Source organism: Vombatus ursinus, unplaced genomic scaffold, assembly GCF_900497805.2.
Source record: "Vombatus ursinus unplaced genomic scaffold, bare-nosed wombat genome assembly UNPS02014832.1, whole genome shotgun sequence".
Classification (NCBI taxonomy): Eukaryota; Metazoa; Chordata; class Mammalia; order Diprotodontia; family Vombatidae; genus Vombatus; species Vombatus ursinus.
In genome coordinates, this window is record NW_020954610.1 from 73,453,224 (window position 1) to 73,470,182 (window position 16,959).

At 36.1% G+C, this 16,959-nt stretch overlaps 1 protein-coding gene across 3 annotated transcripts in view; it reads right to left on the reverse strand.

Moving 5' to 3' along the window:
* Positions 1-16,959, reverse strand: part of LOC114025632 (vacuolar protein sorting-associated protein 13A-like) — a 282,189-nt gene that overhangs the window by 40,856 nt on the left and 224,374 nt on the right. For all 3 annotated transcript variants that reach the window (XM_027839097.1, XM_027839099.1, XM_027839098.1), the window contains exons 59-60: positions 13,466-13,571; positions 1,133-1,246 (exon numbers count right to left, since the gene is read on the reverse strand). In XM_027839097.1, coding sequence (XP_027694898.1) covers positions 1,133-1,246; positions 13,466-13,571 — 220 coding nt within the window. The remainder of the gene's footprint in view (positions 1-1,132; positions 1,247-13,465; positions 13,572-16,959) is intronic.

The window sequence follows — 16,959 nt, forward strand, 5'->3', positions numbered from 1 at the left end:
TAAAACTTCCAATACTAAAGATAATCTCAAATATTATAAATGTACAATTACATTTTTCTTAATTTTTAAGCCATTGAAAAAAATAAGTGAAAATGTTATATAATTGAGGACTATATTGCAGATAAACAAAGCACTGCCCATTTACAGATATATTATGCTTCAACAACATATTCCTACCTTTTGAAAAAATAATTTTGCAAATAGGAAAACTGAATAATAAGATGCTTATTAAATTTTCAGAAAACACAAAGTTAGGAAGTATAACTGACATGAGCAATAAAGTTATAATCTAGGAAGATCTTTATAGGCTAGAATTTTGTACTGCATTTAATAAAATGAAATTTTAAAAGTACAAATGAAAAAAAAAACATATATGGCTTCAAAAGACCAACTTTATAAGTACAATATCCATTAGGTATGTCTAGACAATAATGGTTCATTTAAAAAAGATTTTAATCTTTCAATGGACTACAAGTTCAATATGAGGCAACAGTGTAATATACAAGCCCCAAAAACTAATGTCAAGGACTAAGAAGGCAATAGCTTAGCTCAGATCACATCTAATACTATATTCAATTCTGGGCAACATATTTTAGGAAACAGGAGGGCATTTAAGAATGGGATATGTAATTCAGAGATAAGTCACATAATAAATAGCTGTTTTCAAGTAACTGAGGAGCTGTGGTGTTAAAGAAGGTTTAAACTTATTCTACTAGGCCCCAGAAGGCAAAAGGTAGAATAATCACTGAAAGTTGCATAAAGGCAAACCTAGGTTTGATTTAAGGAAACATTTCCAAATACTTAATCTACCTAAAAGTAGAATCAGCTGCACTAGAAGGCTCTTCTTTCACTAGAGGTCTTCATCCAAAAGCTGGATAACCTCTTATCAGTAATTATTACAGGAAGGGCCTGTTTTTCAGGAACATGTTGGACTAGACAACCTGTGAGGTCACTTCCACCTCAGAGATCCTATGATTTATCTCAAGCTTCCTATATATTATTGGATAAAGAGTAAAATTTAAAATTATTCCACTCACAAAAATATTTTCATCTACTTATATGGATTTGCACTGAAATGATGGCTCCTAGTTTATCATTAATAACAACCTGAACATAATTAATTTTGACATACCTTGATAGGAGAAATATGAAAATATTCATATAGGCTGACTTGTGTTATATCTGTTAACGAGTCTGTCTTAAATCCTTCTTTAAAATATTCGATATCCTTGTGGAAATGTTCAACCTAGAAGACAGACAGAAATTTAATTTAAATTAAATTAAAAATACCTCCAATTCTTTAAGCAAAGATTACAAAAATACTATTAATTCGAAAACTGAAAAATCTTATGAAATGACAAATTTTTTTTAAAATTAAAAATTTTTAAGTATTTTTCCATTTATGTAGAATGTATTACGCATACTGCATGGCTATATTAAATGGTCATACATATATATGTGTGGATAGATGTAAACCAGGGGTGGGGAGGTCACAGGTTCCCCACCCCTAAAAACATATCTATCCACACACGTGTGAACGTAAGTATTTCAAGAAAAAAAACACCAGAAAGTAAAAGAGGCAAATGACATATAACCTCTTAAATCTATAAGCTTTTAGCTGTAAAGGATGCTTTCATATTGCATTGCCTCATTTTTTATTTCCAAAGTAACCCCATGAATCAGGCAGGAGGGTAGTGTTCTTATTTGACAGACAAGTACACTACACCACAAAGAGACCATCCAAGAATGGTTTTCCTAAGACATACAATCAATTAGCACCTGAGTTACAACTGAAACTACATCTGTTTTTTCATTGACATTGTCAAACACGTTAAATGAGAGTATCTCCCTGTTTTATCTGTCCCTTGATGGCATTACTCAATGGCATAATGAATAAAATAATTTCTTTTTTTAAATAATTGTTGATACTTTAAACCCAAACTCATAGAAAACATAACCAACAAGGCACAATATTTCCGACAGTTAAGTGAAATATAAGATTTGTTGCAACTAAGAATAAATTATATTTCTGATTTTACCACTTATTAAAAAAGAAGGTTCTATCTTTTCACTTGGCCTTGATGTCCCTGATGTCATTAAATCTTTGGATTTAAAACCAGTAAACATGTTTTGTTTCCATAGTTGAACCTGTCAGAGATTCTTATATGATTTAACATATAATTTTTGAATCTTCAAGGCTGCATTTTATTTTATCATTTAAAAAAAAAAACAATACACACACAGGGATATTAAATTTTCCAGGAAAATTCATCAAGCTATAACGATCACATATACCTGCACAATATTTTAAGCTGTACAAAGCATTTTTCCTCACAACTCCATCTCTTGGCTACAGGCCTTCTCTCTGGCTGTCCCCCATGCCTGAATTGCTCTCGCTTCTCTGCTGCCACTACTGACCTCCCTGGCTTCCTTTAAGTTCCAATTAAAAGCCTACTTCCTACAGGAAGCCATCCCCAACCCCTCTTAATTCCAGTGCTCCCTTTCTGTTAATTATTTCCTATTTATCCTGTATATAGTTTGCTTTGTACATATTTGTTTGCAGGTTGTCTTCCCCATTAGATTGTAAGCTTCTCCTTAACACTAAGGGCAAGGGCTGTCTTTTGTATCTTTTTTTGTATCCCTCGCACTTAGCACAGTGCCTGGCACATAGGAGACACTTAATAAAAGTTTACTGAAACAGCCACGTTGTGCGATGACTAATGATGATAGACTTAGCCTTTCTCAGCAATGCAAGGATCTAAGACATCTCCAAAGGTCTCATGATGGAAAATGCTATCCACATCCAAAGACATAACTATGGAGTTTGAATGCAGATAGAAACATACTATTTGCTCTTTTTTTTCTTCTGTTTTGTTTTCTCTTTCTTGTGGTTCCTTCTATCGGTTCTAATTCTTCCTTACAATATCACTAGTGTGAAAATATGTTTAATAGGAATGTATATTTATAGCCTATATCAGATTGTCCACTGTCTTGGGGAAGGAAGGGGAGAAAAATTTAAAACTCAAAAACTTATGGAAGTGATTGTTGATAAAATAAATTAATTAAAAAAAAAGAAAAATAGAGGAAAAAAATAAAAATAAAAGTGTACTGAACTCTTTGAGGTAGGTGGTAAAGCCTCTTTCCTGAACCACATTTTGCAGATGAAGCAAATGAGGCATGGAGAGGTTGTGTTACTTGTCAATCCAGGGTCTCCCACAGTCAATTTCAGAAAGTATGGAGTAAAACCCAGGTCTTCTTACTCCAAGGGTAGTACTTTCTATTGTATAACCATAAAGATGAAAATTTATACAGAAAATCAGAAAATTAATTCCACAAAGAATACAGAGGCACTGCATAGGGCAATTCAATTCTAACAATAAGAAACTAAGGGTAGGCAACTGCTATTTTCTATGGTAACTTTTTGTTTTCTGGTAGAAGCAACTTTTCTTCTTCAGACATATTGATGTATTTAAAATTCTATAGTCTCCAACACAGATTTCTTTATATGTGTTCAGGCTTAGTTGCTTTTTTCTTTATCTTCTGAAGTGCCACAGCTACTTTCTTATGTGGCACACTCTGGATACTTAGGATATAGAATCCAAATGTGCTGATTTTAGTATTGTCAGCCATGAAAATAGTATATATAAAGAATATTTCTTGGGGCAGCTAGGAGGCGCAGTGGATAGAGCACCGGCCCTGGAGTCAGGAGGACCTGAGTTCAAATCTGGCCTCAGACCAGACACTTGACACTTCCCAGCTGTGTGACTCCAGGCAAGTCACTTAACCTCAATTGCCTCACCCAAAAAAAAAAAAATTTCTTGTGTTGGCAGTCTTCTTTTGTTTAATCAATAAATACTCTTAGAATGAACTGACTTAGCTAGATCTCACAGTAAGATCTCCCTAGGATTCTATTTTTTTTTTCAGCTTTTTGATAATTTGTGAGGTAATACTGCCCAGTATTATCTTTTTCTACTGTTTATTGTCCTATTTTTCTTCAATAAAACATAAGCTGCTTGAGGGCAGGAACTGTTTTGTTTTTGTCTTTGTATACCAATATCAAACAGAGCCTTAGTCATAAAAGGGACGTAAAAATGTTTGTTGATAGATTCTCTCTAACAACCCATGAGCTGGTACCACAAATTAGTGATGACATAATCCCTTGGCTTTTATGATTCTCTTCTTAGTAAGAAGATTAAGCATATGCTGCTTGAGATGTGTCTTGAGTTTCTTTCTAACATTTTTGTTTAGGTGTGACTTTTGTATCTATTGCAATTATTAAAAACAAACAAACAAACCATGAAAGAGTCCAAGGTCTCTAATTTGTTCAAATGCCAATTTTAAGTGTTGACCACTTGATTCAACAAGCAGTGGCAGAGCATGTTGTTTTCTCATCTTTATGCCTTCTGGTTTAATTTTTATTTCTAACAAGTCTATCCTCTCTACACAAATGGCTAATTCCAAAATAGCCCACTAAGTCCACCAACACTCACATTCCATCAGAATATAATTGAATTTCAATTTTTTATCATGTTGTTTGGTGCTAACCATATCTAATATACTTGAAAGACTTTTTGAAGAGAATATTCATAATATGCAGGCATAAAATCTGCTGGGTAGTAGATCTTTGTCATCTTATATTTTGTAATCTCAAATCATATTTTCCATCAAATTTTCAGTGGTGCTCTTCTATGCTGACTTTTGCTCTACAGGAACATGTTAAATTAGTTTGGAGGATCTTGTCAACTTTGCAACTGTAACTTTCAATTCCAAAACATGCATTGTAAGCAATGTAAAGTAAGGTGATCAAGTGTTCCCTGGAATGAGATTGCTTGTTACTTGGGGCTTGCAATTAAACTCTTCTAGCTTCTTCACTGATTTCTCCAGAAAGAGCCTGAGACTTATCTTGCCATTTAGCAAAAACTTTTTTTTTATTAATTTATTTTGATTTATCAACAATCACTTCCATATTCTTTTGAGTTTAAAATGTTTCTCCCCCTTCTTCCCCATCACCCTCCCCGAGACGGTGCACAATCTGATATAGGCAATACATATACATTCCTTAAACACATATTTTCACATTAGTGATGTTGCAAGGAAGAATTAGAGCCAATAGGAGGAACCACCAGAAAGAGGAAACAAAACTCAACAGAAGAAAAAAAAATAGCAAATAGTATCAAAAACTTCTTTATACCTTTTGATTTTACTCCTGTTTAAATCTCTCCCAAGTTTCCCATAGTATGTTATTTCACCCTCACAGATGAGGATCTCACTTTTCATATTTCATCAAAAAACCTGAGGTCCTGCAACAAGAGTACCCTTTCCCCAGCCTCCCACCCCCTTACCTCGTCTCATGCTTATTTTAGGTGTGTTTATTTGCTGGCTTTCTATTGTTTTAAATGCATATTGAGCTTATTAATCTCTCTTTTTCTATTGTGTGAATATAAGTTGGTAGGGATATGATTTTTCCTCTGAGAACTGCTTTACCGGCATACCAGAATTTCTGGTACATTGTTTCATCAATACAATTTTCTTTTACATAATTATTGTCTTATAATCACAATAATTTCTTCGTAATTGAACTTATTGTAATTGAACAAATTGTAATTTGTAATTTCAAAGAACATAATAATCTGTTCTTTGACCCACACATATTAAATCTCCACGTAGGTCTATGTCATTTGTTTGTAGTTCTTGAACCAAAGACTTTTTTTATTGCATTGTCGTCTGTAAAGATGGTATTTACTCTTTCTCCTTTTGGTTGCTGCTGTTTGTTTTTTTCTTTTAAGTTATTTGTTTGCAATACTTCTGTGCCCTAATGCATGGTCATTTTTTTTTAAAAAAGTTCCATATGATACTGAGATATTCCAATCTCTACAGGTGACGGAGAGGACACTGCCCCATTTTGCAGTCCCATTTAGAAGACTTTGTAAGTCTTTTAACTACTGCAATTTGTTCAGTTCCGTATTTTTCTTTTTATCTTTCTATTAGACTTACCCAAATTGAGAGAGGGGCATAGAAGTTTCTTGTCACTATTGTGTTACTGTCTCTGTTTTCTTATAGCTCAGTTAATGTTTCCTTAATGAATTTGAATGTCAAGGTATTTGGAGAGTATAGGTTTACTATTGATATTGCATTGTCTAAGGTTCCTTAAAGCATAATGCAGTTTCCTTGTTTATTTCTTTCTTATTTTTGAATTGTTATTTTTGTTTTGTCAGATAATGTGATTGCAAGGGCTGTTTTTTTGGATTCACTTGATGTGTAGAAAATTTTTTCCAACCTCTCAGAGTTTTATTTTGTTTTTAAATATGCTTCTTTCAACAGATTGTAGAGTTTTGTTTTCTTATTCAATCTGTTGCTCATTTTCATTTTATTGGTTTTATTGGTGTATTTTATTCATTTTTAATCCATTAACTTCTAAAGTTATGAGAGTTAGGTTTATATTTTCCTGAGTCTCTGGAGTGTTTTCCAAGTTATGATCCTCCCTGGTTCTCCTTTCTATACTACGTCTGTTTAGTTGCTTTAGCTTAATCTTTTTAAAGAAGGCCCTATTCCCACTGACTCTCTTCCCCTCACTCTAGATTCTTCTTTCTACTTTGTCACCTCTTTTCCCTTTGGACTTTTGCTTATTAGTTTTTTCTTTCCTGCTTTTATCTGATTATTTAATTCCTCCCCTCTTTATTCCTCTCAGTAGATTCTAACTTCCTCTCCTCCCCCTTCAAATAGTCCTAGTTATTAGTTTTTAAGAATTTCATTTTCATTTTTTGCACTCTTTTCCAGAGAGAATTTCTCTCACTCACTCACTTCCTGTCCACTCTAGACCCTCCTTCATGACCCCCTAAACTTATTGAGTATCTCTCTATTATCTGCATTCCTCCTCAAGTCAAAACTTCCAAAGTATTCATTCTAGGTTCTTCCTTCTAAGTAGTTTCAAATACTGCCTTGTAGAACCTGCCTCACAGATTCTCTTTTCCATTATAACTCACTCCCAGAAATATTCAATTTCTTCAAGTGACAGAAAGGACAGTTCTCTATGGCAGGACCTGCCCCTCCATGTCCCTGATTATGCTGTTCCCTGCGATCTCATACCCTCCTCCTGGTTATATGCCTGCCCCATTTGCCTCAGAAGCTCCTCTCCTTTCCTTTTCCTCCCACTTCCATATCTGCCAGCTGCCCCCAAGAGTTCCAACTCTCTCTCTCCCTCCTAAGTCAGGACAAATAATCTTTACAAGTAGCAAATCCCCTAAGGCCAAAATAAGGCCTCTCTTTTTCCCTTCCCCTTTTCAAATCTTCCTCCCTCCTCTTTACCCACTCCCTTGCAGGTTCTCTTCCTGAGAGATCATAGGGACCTTGACCTCACTGTCAGCTTTCAACCTGAGTTAGACACATCACATACTCCCTTCTATCCTCTTTCCTCCATTCTTCCATGCACCATCCTATTTTTAATGGAGTCCCCCAAAAAACACTGATTCACCTGTAGGTGTTATATCTTGAGGTTCTGCCCATAATGCCCCAGGCCAACCACTCCACCATTACCTCTACTTGACTTTCACATTCACCTCTGACTCCTTGTGTCCACTTAGAAATTAGTCTGTTACTAGTCTCTCTGTTGTCACTCTTGCTATTCTGTTCTTGGCTTCTGTATTTGTTCATCCCTCCTGCATTTCTGTTGTCTGGTGTATTAGAGAAGCAAATAATCTCTTCTGGTCTGGTTTTCTTTCCAAAAATGTTTTGATCTCCCTTTTATTGCTTAATATTCATCTTTTTTTTTTTTTTAAATTTAGAGTTCAGGTCAGATTTACATGGTAGGTCACCCTGACCTTTTATGATGCGCTCTACTGATCTTTGGAACGCATTATTCCATACCCTCCTATAATTTCTGGTGGGTACAGAATGGTTTTGTGTTATTTGAATTTCCTTTCCTTTGTATTTGAAGGTCTTTTCTCAGATAGATTACAGAATTTGTTGTTTCTGAATTGAACCGTTAAATTTAGCCACTATGTATCTTGGAGTTTGCAATCTTAGAATTTCTTCCCAGGTGATCTTTGCTTTCTTTCAATTGCTATTTCATTTTCCATGTTCTTGTGTTCAGGTGTTCAGGTTTTTGACATGTGTTCTTCTGCAAGACCTTTAAACCCTAGGTTGTCTCTGTGTATCCTATCTTTGAAATCATTATGATTTGCTTTACGAAAGAACATGTTTTCTTTTAATGTTACTGCTTTTTGCTTTTCTTCATCTAGATTATCCTTCACAAATGTTATTTACATTCTCAATCAATTATCCTTTATTTCTTTGGGGAGACTTGCCATTACAGATACAAATTTTTCTATTGTGCAAATTATTTTTGTTCTGCAGGCAATAAATTTTGCTTTCATAATTCTCAGTTCTCTTTTAAACTGTTCAGGAAGAGGGTGTTGCGTTTTCATGATCTCTTTAAATTCCAAAGGGTCTTCTGTCCCATCGAGTATTAAATCACTTTCCCATGTTTTATAATATTTATTCTTAGAGGTCTGATCTCACAGATCTGGAGGCCACGTTTCCTTCTGCTGTCAATGTTTTCCCAGTTCATTTACCTGCTTATGCTCAAGGACTTTGAATTTTATTCCATTCATCTTTTTTTCTTATTTTTTCCCTATTACTCACTTTCTGACTCCCTCCCCTCTGACAGTAGTTTCCCTGGGGCTAGATCTCGAAAAGAGTTTCAGCCTGCTCCCACAATGGATAATTTAGTTTACCTGCTTAGGTCTTAGTCCCAAGTGACTTTTACAGGGACAGAATTGGCCTCAGCTGGATGCTATGCTTTTTCCCTCAGGCTTGGTAAAGTGAATCATAGTCCCATACATATAATGTCCTGCCCTATTCCCAACTGTTCCTCAATTTCCTGACCTGATAGTTAAGAGCACTGCCACACTGGTGCTGTTGCAGTTGGGGTTTATTTCTACTATTTGGAATTCAAATCTCTAAGATTCAAGGAGAAGGGGATGAAGGTATGAGGTTGTGTTTTGTTGCAAGCCTATGGGTTGGGTAAGCCAGTGCAGTCTCACTGCCAAAAGCACAATGGAGGAGAGGATATCCTATAGAGATCTACAGCACTGGTTATCAAGGTCTCAGCAAATTCCTGCAATTTGGAGTTTGCTGAGTCTTCACAAGGTGTGAGGCTGTATTTTGTCGCAAGCCTATGGATCAAGTCAGCTAGTGTAGCCTCACTGCCAGTGGCAAAGTGGAGGAGAAGATGCTGAGGGAGCGTAAGGTAAGCATTAGTTCATGGAACTTTTAAATCTTTTGTGTTCTTGGTGTTCTAAATTACAGCTGAAGTTGCTATATCTTTGGCACATACTTTATGTTTTGGAGGATTTGGGAGGTCATAAATCATCAGAGAAAATGTCTAATTCTCTCTCTAGGATCAAAGAAAATGTCTAATTCTCCATCTTTTTTGGTTATACAACCCAGAAGACTCTTCATTCTTGTTTATCTTTCTGGAGTACTTAATACTGTTCATCACCTTCACCTTCACCTTTTGGTCACTTGCCTCTCTTGATTTTCGTGACACTTCTTTCTCCTGGTTCTCCTCTTAGCTCTCTGACTACTCTTCCTTAGCTTCTTTGTCTGGTTTGCTATTCATTTCAGGATCACTATGGATATCTCCCGAAGCTTTGTCTTGGGCCTTTATCTCTTCTCCATCTATATTCTGTTGCTTGGTGATTTCAATGGACTTCTATGGATTCAATTATTATCTATGTCAATGTTTCCTAGACTTATAGGCCTGGACCTAGTCTTTCTGTGAGCTACAGTCCTATACCAGCTACTGCCTACTGAACATCTTGAGACAGATATCCCACATGTGAAAGAGATGCCAAACTCATCTGATTTTTCCCTCTAAAATCTCCCCCAATCCCAAATTCCCTATTATTAATGGTACCAGGATCCTCTCAGCCATCCAAGATCATAAAATTTGTGTCCAATCTGTTAAATTTCTATTTTTACCTTCACAACATCTCTTATGTATATATTCCCTTCTGTCTACTCACACAGCTACTACCCTAGTTCAAGTTCTCATCCCCTCTTGCCTCAACTATTGCAAAAGCCTTCTAAACAGTCTCCCTTTCTCAAGTCTCTATCTACTCAAGTCCACACTACACTCACCTGTCAATGTGATTTTCTAAAGTATAAGCCTGACTATGTCATATACTCCTAATCAATAAAATCTACTGATTCCTCCTTCAAATTTCCTATTTCCTCCAAAATCAAATATAGTTTTTGTGAAACTCTTTTATAACCTGGCCTCTTTCCAAATTTCCAGTTTTTTTTTAAATTGTCCACTGATCATTATTTTGATTTCATAAGGACCCTTTCCCTACTCATCCCCAAGAATGTTTTTGACCTTCTGCTTCTCATTCTCAATGGCATGTGATTACATTTCCCCCTCCATCACTCTTAGTGAACTGAGGGTTAGACTATCTCCCCACCATTTGTGGGTATCTCCTATATTCCTGTGCAAAATCTGTAAGTATCCAGACCATGTTCTACATCTCTGGTCTGTGAGTCTGGTTTCCAGAGAAGGTCAGATCTTGCCCATGTCAGGGTGGGTGTGTATGTGTCCCCGAGAGGTTCTCATTCCTGGGGCACAGGGGTAGTTCCTTGACATTCACAGTTATATTACTTCCCCATCATAGGCATTGTGATTTTGGTATACCAGGGAACACTCTCATTCTCAGCAAGTCAAGGGTTTCTTAAATTAAACTTTCCAGATATTACCAGAAAAATCATTCTACACTGGGTCTCAAGACAAGCAGGAAACTAGGGCAAAAGACACCAGAGTCCCCAGTTAGGTTGAGGGAGTCTCCCAAAGGCTGGAGTCACCATAAAGAAGCTACAGTAGGAGTGGTCACTGGGAAAACTGAGGAGGGGAAAAATGGGAAAAGATGTTCTCTTCAAGTAGGAACTGCTTCCAAAGATGGTCCTGATCCTCCACTAGGTAATTAATGGTGCTCTGGGGCTGAATTCTTTGGGGAGAGGAGCTTAGCAGGCTGAGTGCTTGTGGGGTCTCATGGAAATGGGTTATGTTCACACAGATTTATCTCACTGTCCATTCTTGTGGGGGGGAGGCAAGTATGAGAGTAGAACTACACTGCTCTTTCTAATTTGTTCATACTCAACTGTTCTCCATGTACTCTAGATCTAGCTATGTTGGCTTTCTTGCTGTTCCTTGTACACAACACTCCCTCTCTGATATCTGCAGCTTTGCCCTGGTTACCCTTCATGCTTGGATGCTCTCCTTTCACATACCTTCACTTGCCTTGCTTCCTGTAAGAAACAGCTCAGTCCCATCTTTTGCAGGGAAAGCTTTTCCAGTCCCTTTCTCTCTCAAATGCCAGTGCCTTTCTTTCAATCTATTCTACATATATTTATGTACATAACTATTTACATGACCCCATTAGAGCTCCCATTCTAATGAGGAATCCCTGAGGGAGGATTATTTTTTTATTTTCTTTGAACCTCTAGGACTTAGTATAATGTGTGGCACATAGTAAGCACTTAATAAATGCTTATTGACTGACTAATGGAGAATACCAGTAAGAATTAGAGTTAATTTGCTCAAATGGGCTGTCATATTAATTAATTAATTAATTAACAATACGGGCAGCTAGGTGGCACAGTGGATAAAGAGCCAGGCCTGGAGTCAAGAAGATCAGAGTTCAAAACCAGCTTCATGCACTTACTAGCCGTGTGACTCTGGGCAAGTCACTTAACCCAGTTTGTCTCATTTTTCTCACCTATAAAATGATCTGGAGAGGGAAATGGCAAATCACTCTAGTACCCTTGCCAAGAAAACTCCAAATGGAGTCACAAACAGTTGGATATGACTGAAAAAAATGAGCAATAACAAATAGTCTGTCAGCTCAATGGGAGTTGAATGATGCCAGCAATAACTGAAATTTATAAACACTTTAAGGTTTGCATTGCACATAACGTAATGTACCTCACATGAGCTTCACAACAATTCAGATGGGCTAGTGCTATACATGTTATTATTTTCATTTTAAATAGAAGGAAACACTAAGGGTCAGAATGGCTAAGTGACTTGACAATGGTCATGTATTTAGCTAGAATAGGGACAGTGTAGTACAGCGGAAAGAATACTAGATTTGGAATCATAAACTCTATGTGACCTTGGTCACAATCTCTCCGAGCTCACATTTCTTATTTCATAATTTAAAGGGATTAGACTGACCTCCAAGACGTCTTCATACTTTAAACCTATGGTCTTATGAACCTAAGAGCTATATTTGAATTGAGTTCTTCCTAACTCTAATAACAGGACTCTCTCCAGTTCAGATAAAGAAAACACAATAAGAAATCCAAAAGCAAATAAGTATTGTAAATGTTCTAAATTTTCAAGAATTGGGGTATCCTCTCCCCCTTTTATATCAATTTACCACAATCAGCGTAAAGGCAGAAGGGACCAAAACTGAACGAAGTCCTATTTTGCATTCTTGTCAGTTTCGGGAGTGATAAAGGCCAAAAAAAAATATTACTTGGTGGCCAACTTTCTGTGGATAAACCTTTCTGTACTGACTATGGCTGAGCTTCAGAAAGTAGAATTGATTTCATTAGGCTCATACTTGAAGCCTTTCCATCTTAGACTGTGGTTGACTTCTCAGGAACTCAAGATCACACCCATACCATGACGAGGCATAGAGCAGGATTTTTGTGCAGCTAATTAAATTACCACCCCCGCCTCATCCCCACCCCAACAACAACAACAAAAAATTCTACAGAAGTAAGCTTTTTAAAAAAAAAAAAAAACATCCCTCTAATCATGATTAGAGTGTTCTGTTAACATAGGTACAAAAATTTCCCTGCCATAATACTCTGTAACAAAATGTTTTTTATGGACCCTATGCAGGTAATCATTCTTCAAAATAAAGCCTGGACTATAGTGGGAAGAAACAAAGAGAGTCACAGATTACTCAAAATGAAGTTGTTTTTGTAAGATAATATATGAAAAGTGTTTGCAAATATTAAAGCACTATATAAATATCAGCTACTGTTATCTGCCAACAAACAGCTGTTACTTTTAATCTCTTTTTAATTCCTTCCACATGAAGTATCCAAGGAGCTATCCTAGAAAAAATTTCCTAAACTCCCATAAGTCCTCAATAAACAACAAAAACATATTAACATCCAAAAGGATCAAGGGGAAAAAAAAGCATAGTACCTTCATAATATTACCCTCTATGCTCCCTTCTGAGTTTGAAACACTTCCCTTTATTTGCTAATTAACTAAAATGATACTCAGGTTATTTCTGTCATATCACTAGCTAATATAACAAGAAAATGTGACTCCTACCAATGTATACATTGTGATTATATAACATAACTTTTAAAAAAAGATTCAGTCTGAATAAGGTATTTAATTACTTTTCCTTCTAATTCCTAACTCAATTTTAATAATAATTTTTCATACCTCATGTTTTTCAGTCACTTCAGCTTCTGCCATGAGATCTGCCAAAGCATAAAGAAATCCCAGATCTAATCTGAGGTCCATTTCTTGTATCAACACTTTAAAATACCTATATGAGAAAGTAGAAAGTTTTTAATGAATACCAATTTAGTGCATTAAGAATAGCACTTTTTAACCAAAGGAGCCCTTAACAAATTAACCACAAATTTAATAAATACAAATTCAATGTTATGACTGCAACTATATTAACAGTCAATGTAGGTACAGTAAGCAGAGATAACAATAACAAAGTAATTAAAAGTATGATAATAATTATTGTAATTAGCATTTATATCGCATTTAAAATTTTTTCAAAGTGCTTTCCTCACATCAACACTATTAAATAAGGCAACTCTTCTTATGGTTATTTTGCAGATGAGGAAGGTGAAGCTCTGAAAGATTAAATTTTTGCCCACAGTCACATCATCATCATCATCATAATTAGAACTTACAGTGCTTTTAGGTTAGCAAAGCACTTTACAAACATCACATTTTATCCTCACAACATCCTTAGGAGTTACGTGGTATCATCCTCATTTTACATGTGAGGAAACTGAGGCAGAAAAACTTTAATGACTTACTTAGGGTCACACAGCTAGTAAGTGTCTGAGGCCACATTTGAATTCAGGTCTTCCTCACTCCAGGCCCAGTGCTATGTCCACTGTACCAGCAACTGCCTCTTATTGCTAAGAAGTAGTGGTACCCAAGACTGGAATCTGTTTTTTGATGCTGAGATCAGTGCTCATTCTATGGTGCTAGGTTGTTTCCTTTTTGCTCTGCTTTTAATATAATTTTCCATATAGTGAATTTACAAAAATACTTGTTAAAAATTAGTTAGGCTTTGAGGCAGCACCTGAAGATGGCTGACAGTTGTTGAACAGAGTGAGAACTAGCTGTACTTGTTCCCTTTTCAGGCAAAATGAGGCCTTTTCAATTCTGTTCCATCACTTCTTGATGGTAAAAGATCACTCTAGAACAGCAGTTCTCAAAGTGTGGTGGGAAGACCTCCAAGAGCTTTTCAGGGGGATCCATGAGGTCAAAACTATGCTTATAGTAATATTAAGATGTTATTTGCTTTTTCTACTTTCATTCTCTCATTAGTATATGGTGAAGTTTTCCCAGGGCATATGATCTGTGAATTAAAAGTTTTGTTGCAAATATGAAGACTGAGTTAATCTATCATCTGGAGAATTATTCTCTGCCTTACCATTGGACTTGATGTTTTGCTTGGATTTGTCCAATATCAGCACCAAATAATTATTAAAGAAGATCTTCTTTAATATGTAATGGGTTTATTATTATTTTTAAGTGAATAAATACTTTCAAAATATCTAAGTTCTAATTTGTAGTATAGTGAATATCAATAGATATAATTTACATAAAAAAAGTGTTTTGAGAAGCTTAATGAATTTCAAAAGAATAAAGGGGTCTCAAGACCAAAATATTTCAGAAACCCTGCTCTAGGTCATCATTAAGTTATCTTCTTCCTCTCATGAAAACATAGTATAGGAGACAGACTGCTAAAGTTGGGAGTCACAAAGACCTGGGATGGAAACCCTCCTTTGATGCTTACTAGCTATGTGATTGGAGAAGTCACATAAAGTCTCTATGCTTCAGTTTTCTCATCCATAAAATAAGGATAACAAGAGCTGCTATTTCACAGGGCTATGAGGATCAATTAAGAAAATGTCTACAAAGTGCTTTGATAATCTTCAAGGACTATATAAATTTCACCCAGCTGTCAGCAATCATTCTTGATTGGCTAGATGGGAATTGAAGGGGTTAAGAAGTAGTCTTGAAAGATAAGGGGCAAAGTTGGCAAACAGGTCTCTGCTGCCCACTTATTTACCAGGTAAGCAAGGAAGGTAAAGAGGGCATTTACAAACCAATTATCTACCTCAGGAGCAGGTGTAGTAAAAATTTTGGCTAAAGGCAAAAATGTGGTAGAAATTATACAGCCTAGAGGCAGTTGATATTGTCATCTTGCTGATCATGTACGTATTGTGTGACAATGTAAGCATAGGGTCTTCAAATCAAGTTGGGAACAAAAGAAAAAAGGTGAACTATTAGGCTAACTAGGTGAATATTTACTGACTAGCAGTCTGGGGACTAGGAACATGAGACAAATGATGAAAAGAACAGCAGTTGCCTAGTAAGGAATCAATCAAGAAAGCAAAGAACAAGCATTTGGTAAGTTGGGTATTAAGCAAAAATAAAACATTCTTGCCCTCAAGGAACTCACATCCCATTTAGGGGAAACAACACATTAACAACAACAACAACAAAATGCAAAATAAATACAAAGTAAATTTTTGAGAGAGTAGGAGGGAAGGGCACTAGCAGCTAGGGGAATAAGGAAAGGCTTCATATAACAAGGTTATGCTTGAACAAAATTTTATATGGCATTCTAGGCATTGAAGAAAGCCAGTAAAAGGCATGGAAAAAGGAGATTAGAGTGTTATGTGTGAGGATTAGCAAGAAAGTCAATAAGGACTGCACACAGAGTATGGGAAGAGGAGTGATGTGTAATGGATAATAAAGTTAGAAAGTTAGGTGAGGCCATCTTATTAAGGTCTTTAAAAGCTAAATACAGATACTTATATTTGATCAGAGGAAGAAGGTAATCCCTGGATTTTACTAACAAATGAAATAACATGGTCAAACATATACTTAAAGAAAATCACTTTGACAGCTATGTTGAAGATGAATTAAAGGAGAGGCCACTGCAATAATCCAGGAGAGAGGAGATGAAGGCCTGAATTAGGATGGTATCCATGTGAGTAAAAAGAAGGGCAAGAATTTGAGAGATGCTGTGGAGGTAGAAACAACAAGAACTGACAACTGACTAGGTATATGAAGTGAAGGAGAATGAGGAGCCATGAACAATGGTGAGGTTGTATATCCAGGTGACTGGAAAGGACAGCAGTGCCCTAGATAGAAACAGGCAAGTTCAAGAAGAGGGGTAGATATTAATTTGGAGACAAAGATGATGAGTTCAGTTTTAGACATCAAGAAGTCAGCTGCTGAGTGTCGAAGGACGTTTTCTTGGTCTTAGATTTATGCCAAAAGTAAAGTACACCAAGTATCTTTTGGCGGATTGTATCCCTGGGTTCTCTCATCCCAAGCAAAATTTAAAATAGTAAGAATGTGACAGAAGTCATATTTGGAGGAAGGTAAAGGAGGCGATAAAAAAGCTGCAGGAAAAAGGTGTTTCACAAATAGGATAGGTTATACTGCTAGTAGAACTGCAAAATCATGAAACTATTTTGGAAACAGTGATCCCACGATTTGGCAAATACTCCGGGAAGAAGAAAATACAAAGTCCCATACATGCTAAAATATTCACAATATACTTTTTTGTAGTGGCAAGAAACTAGAGACAAATTAGGTGCCCACTGATAGGTAGTATGATTTTAGTAGAACGTTGCACACTGTAAGGAATGACAGGAAGAATTCAA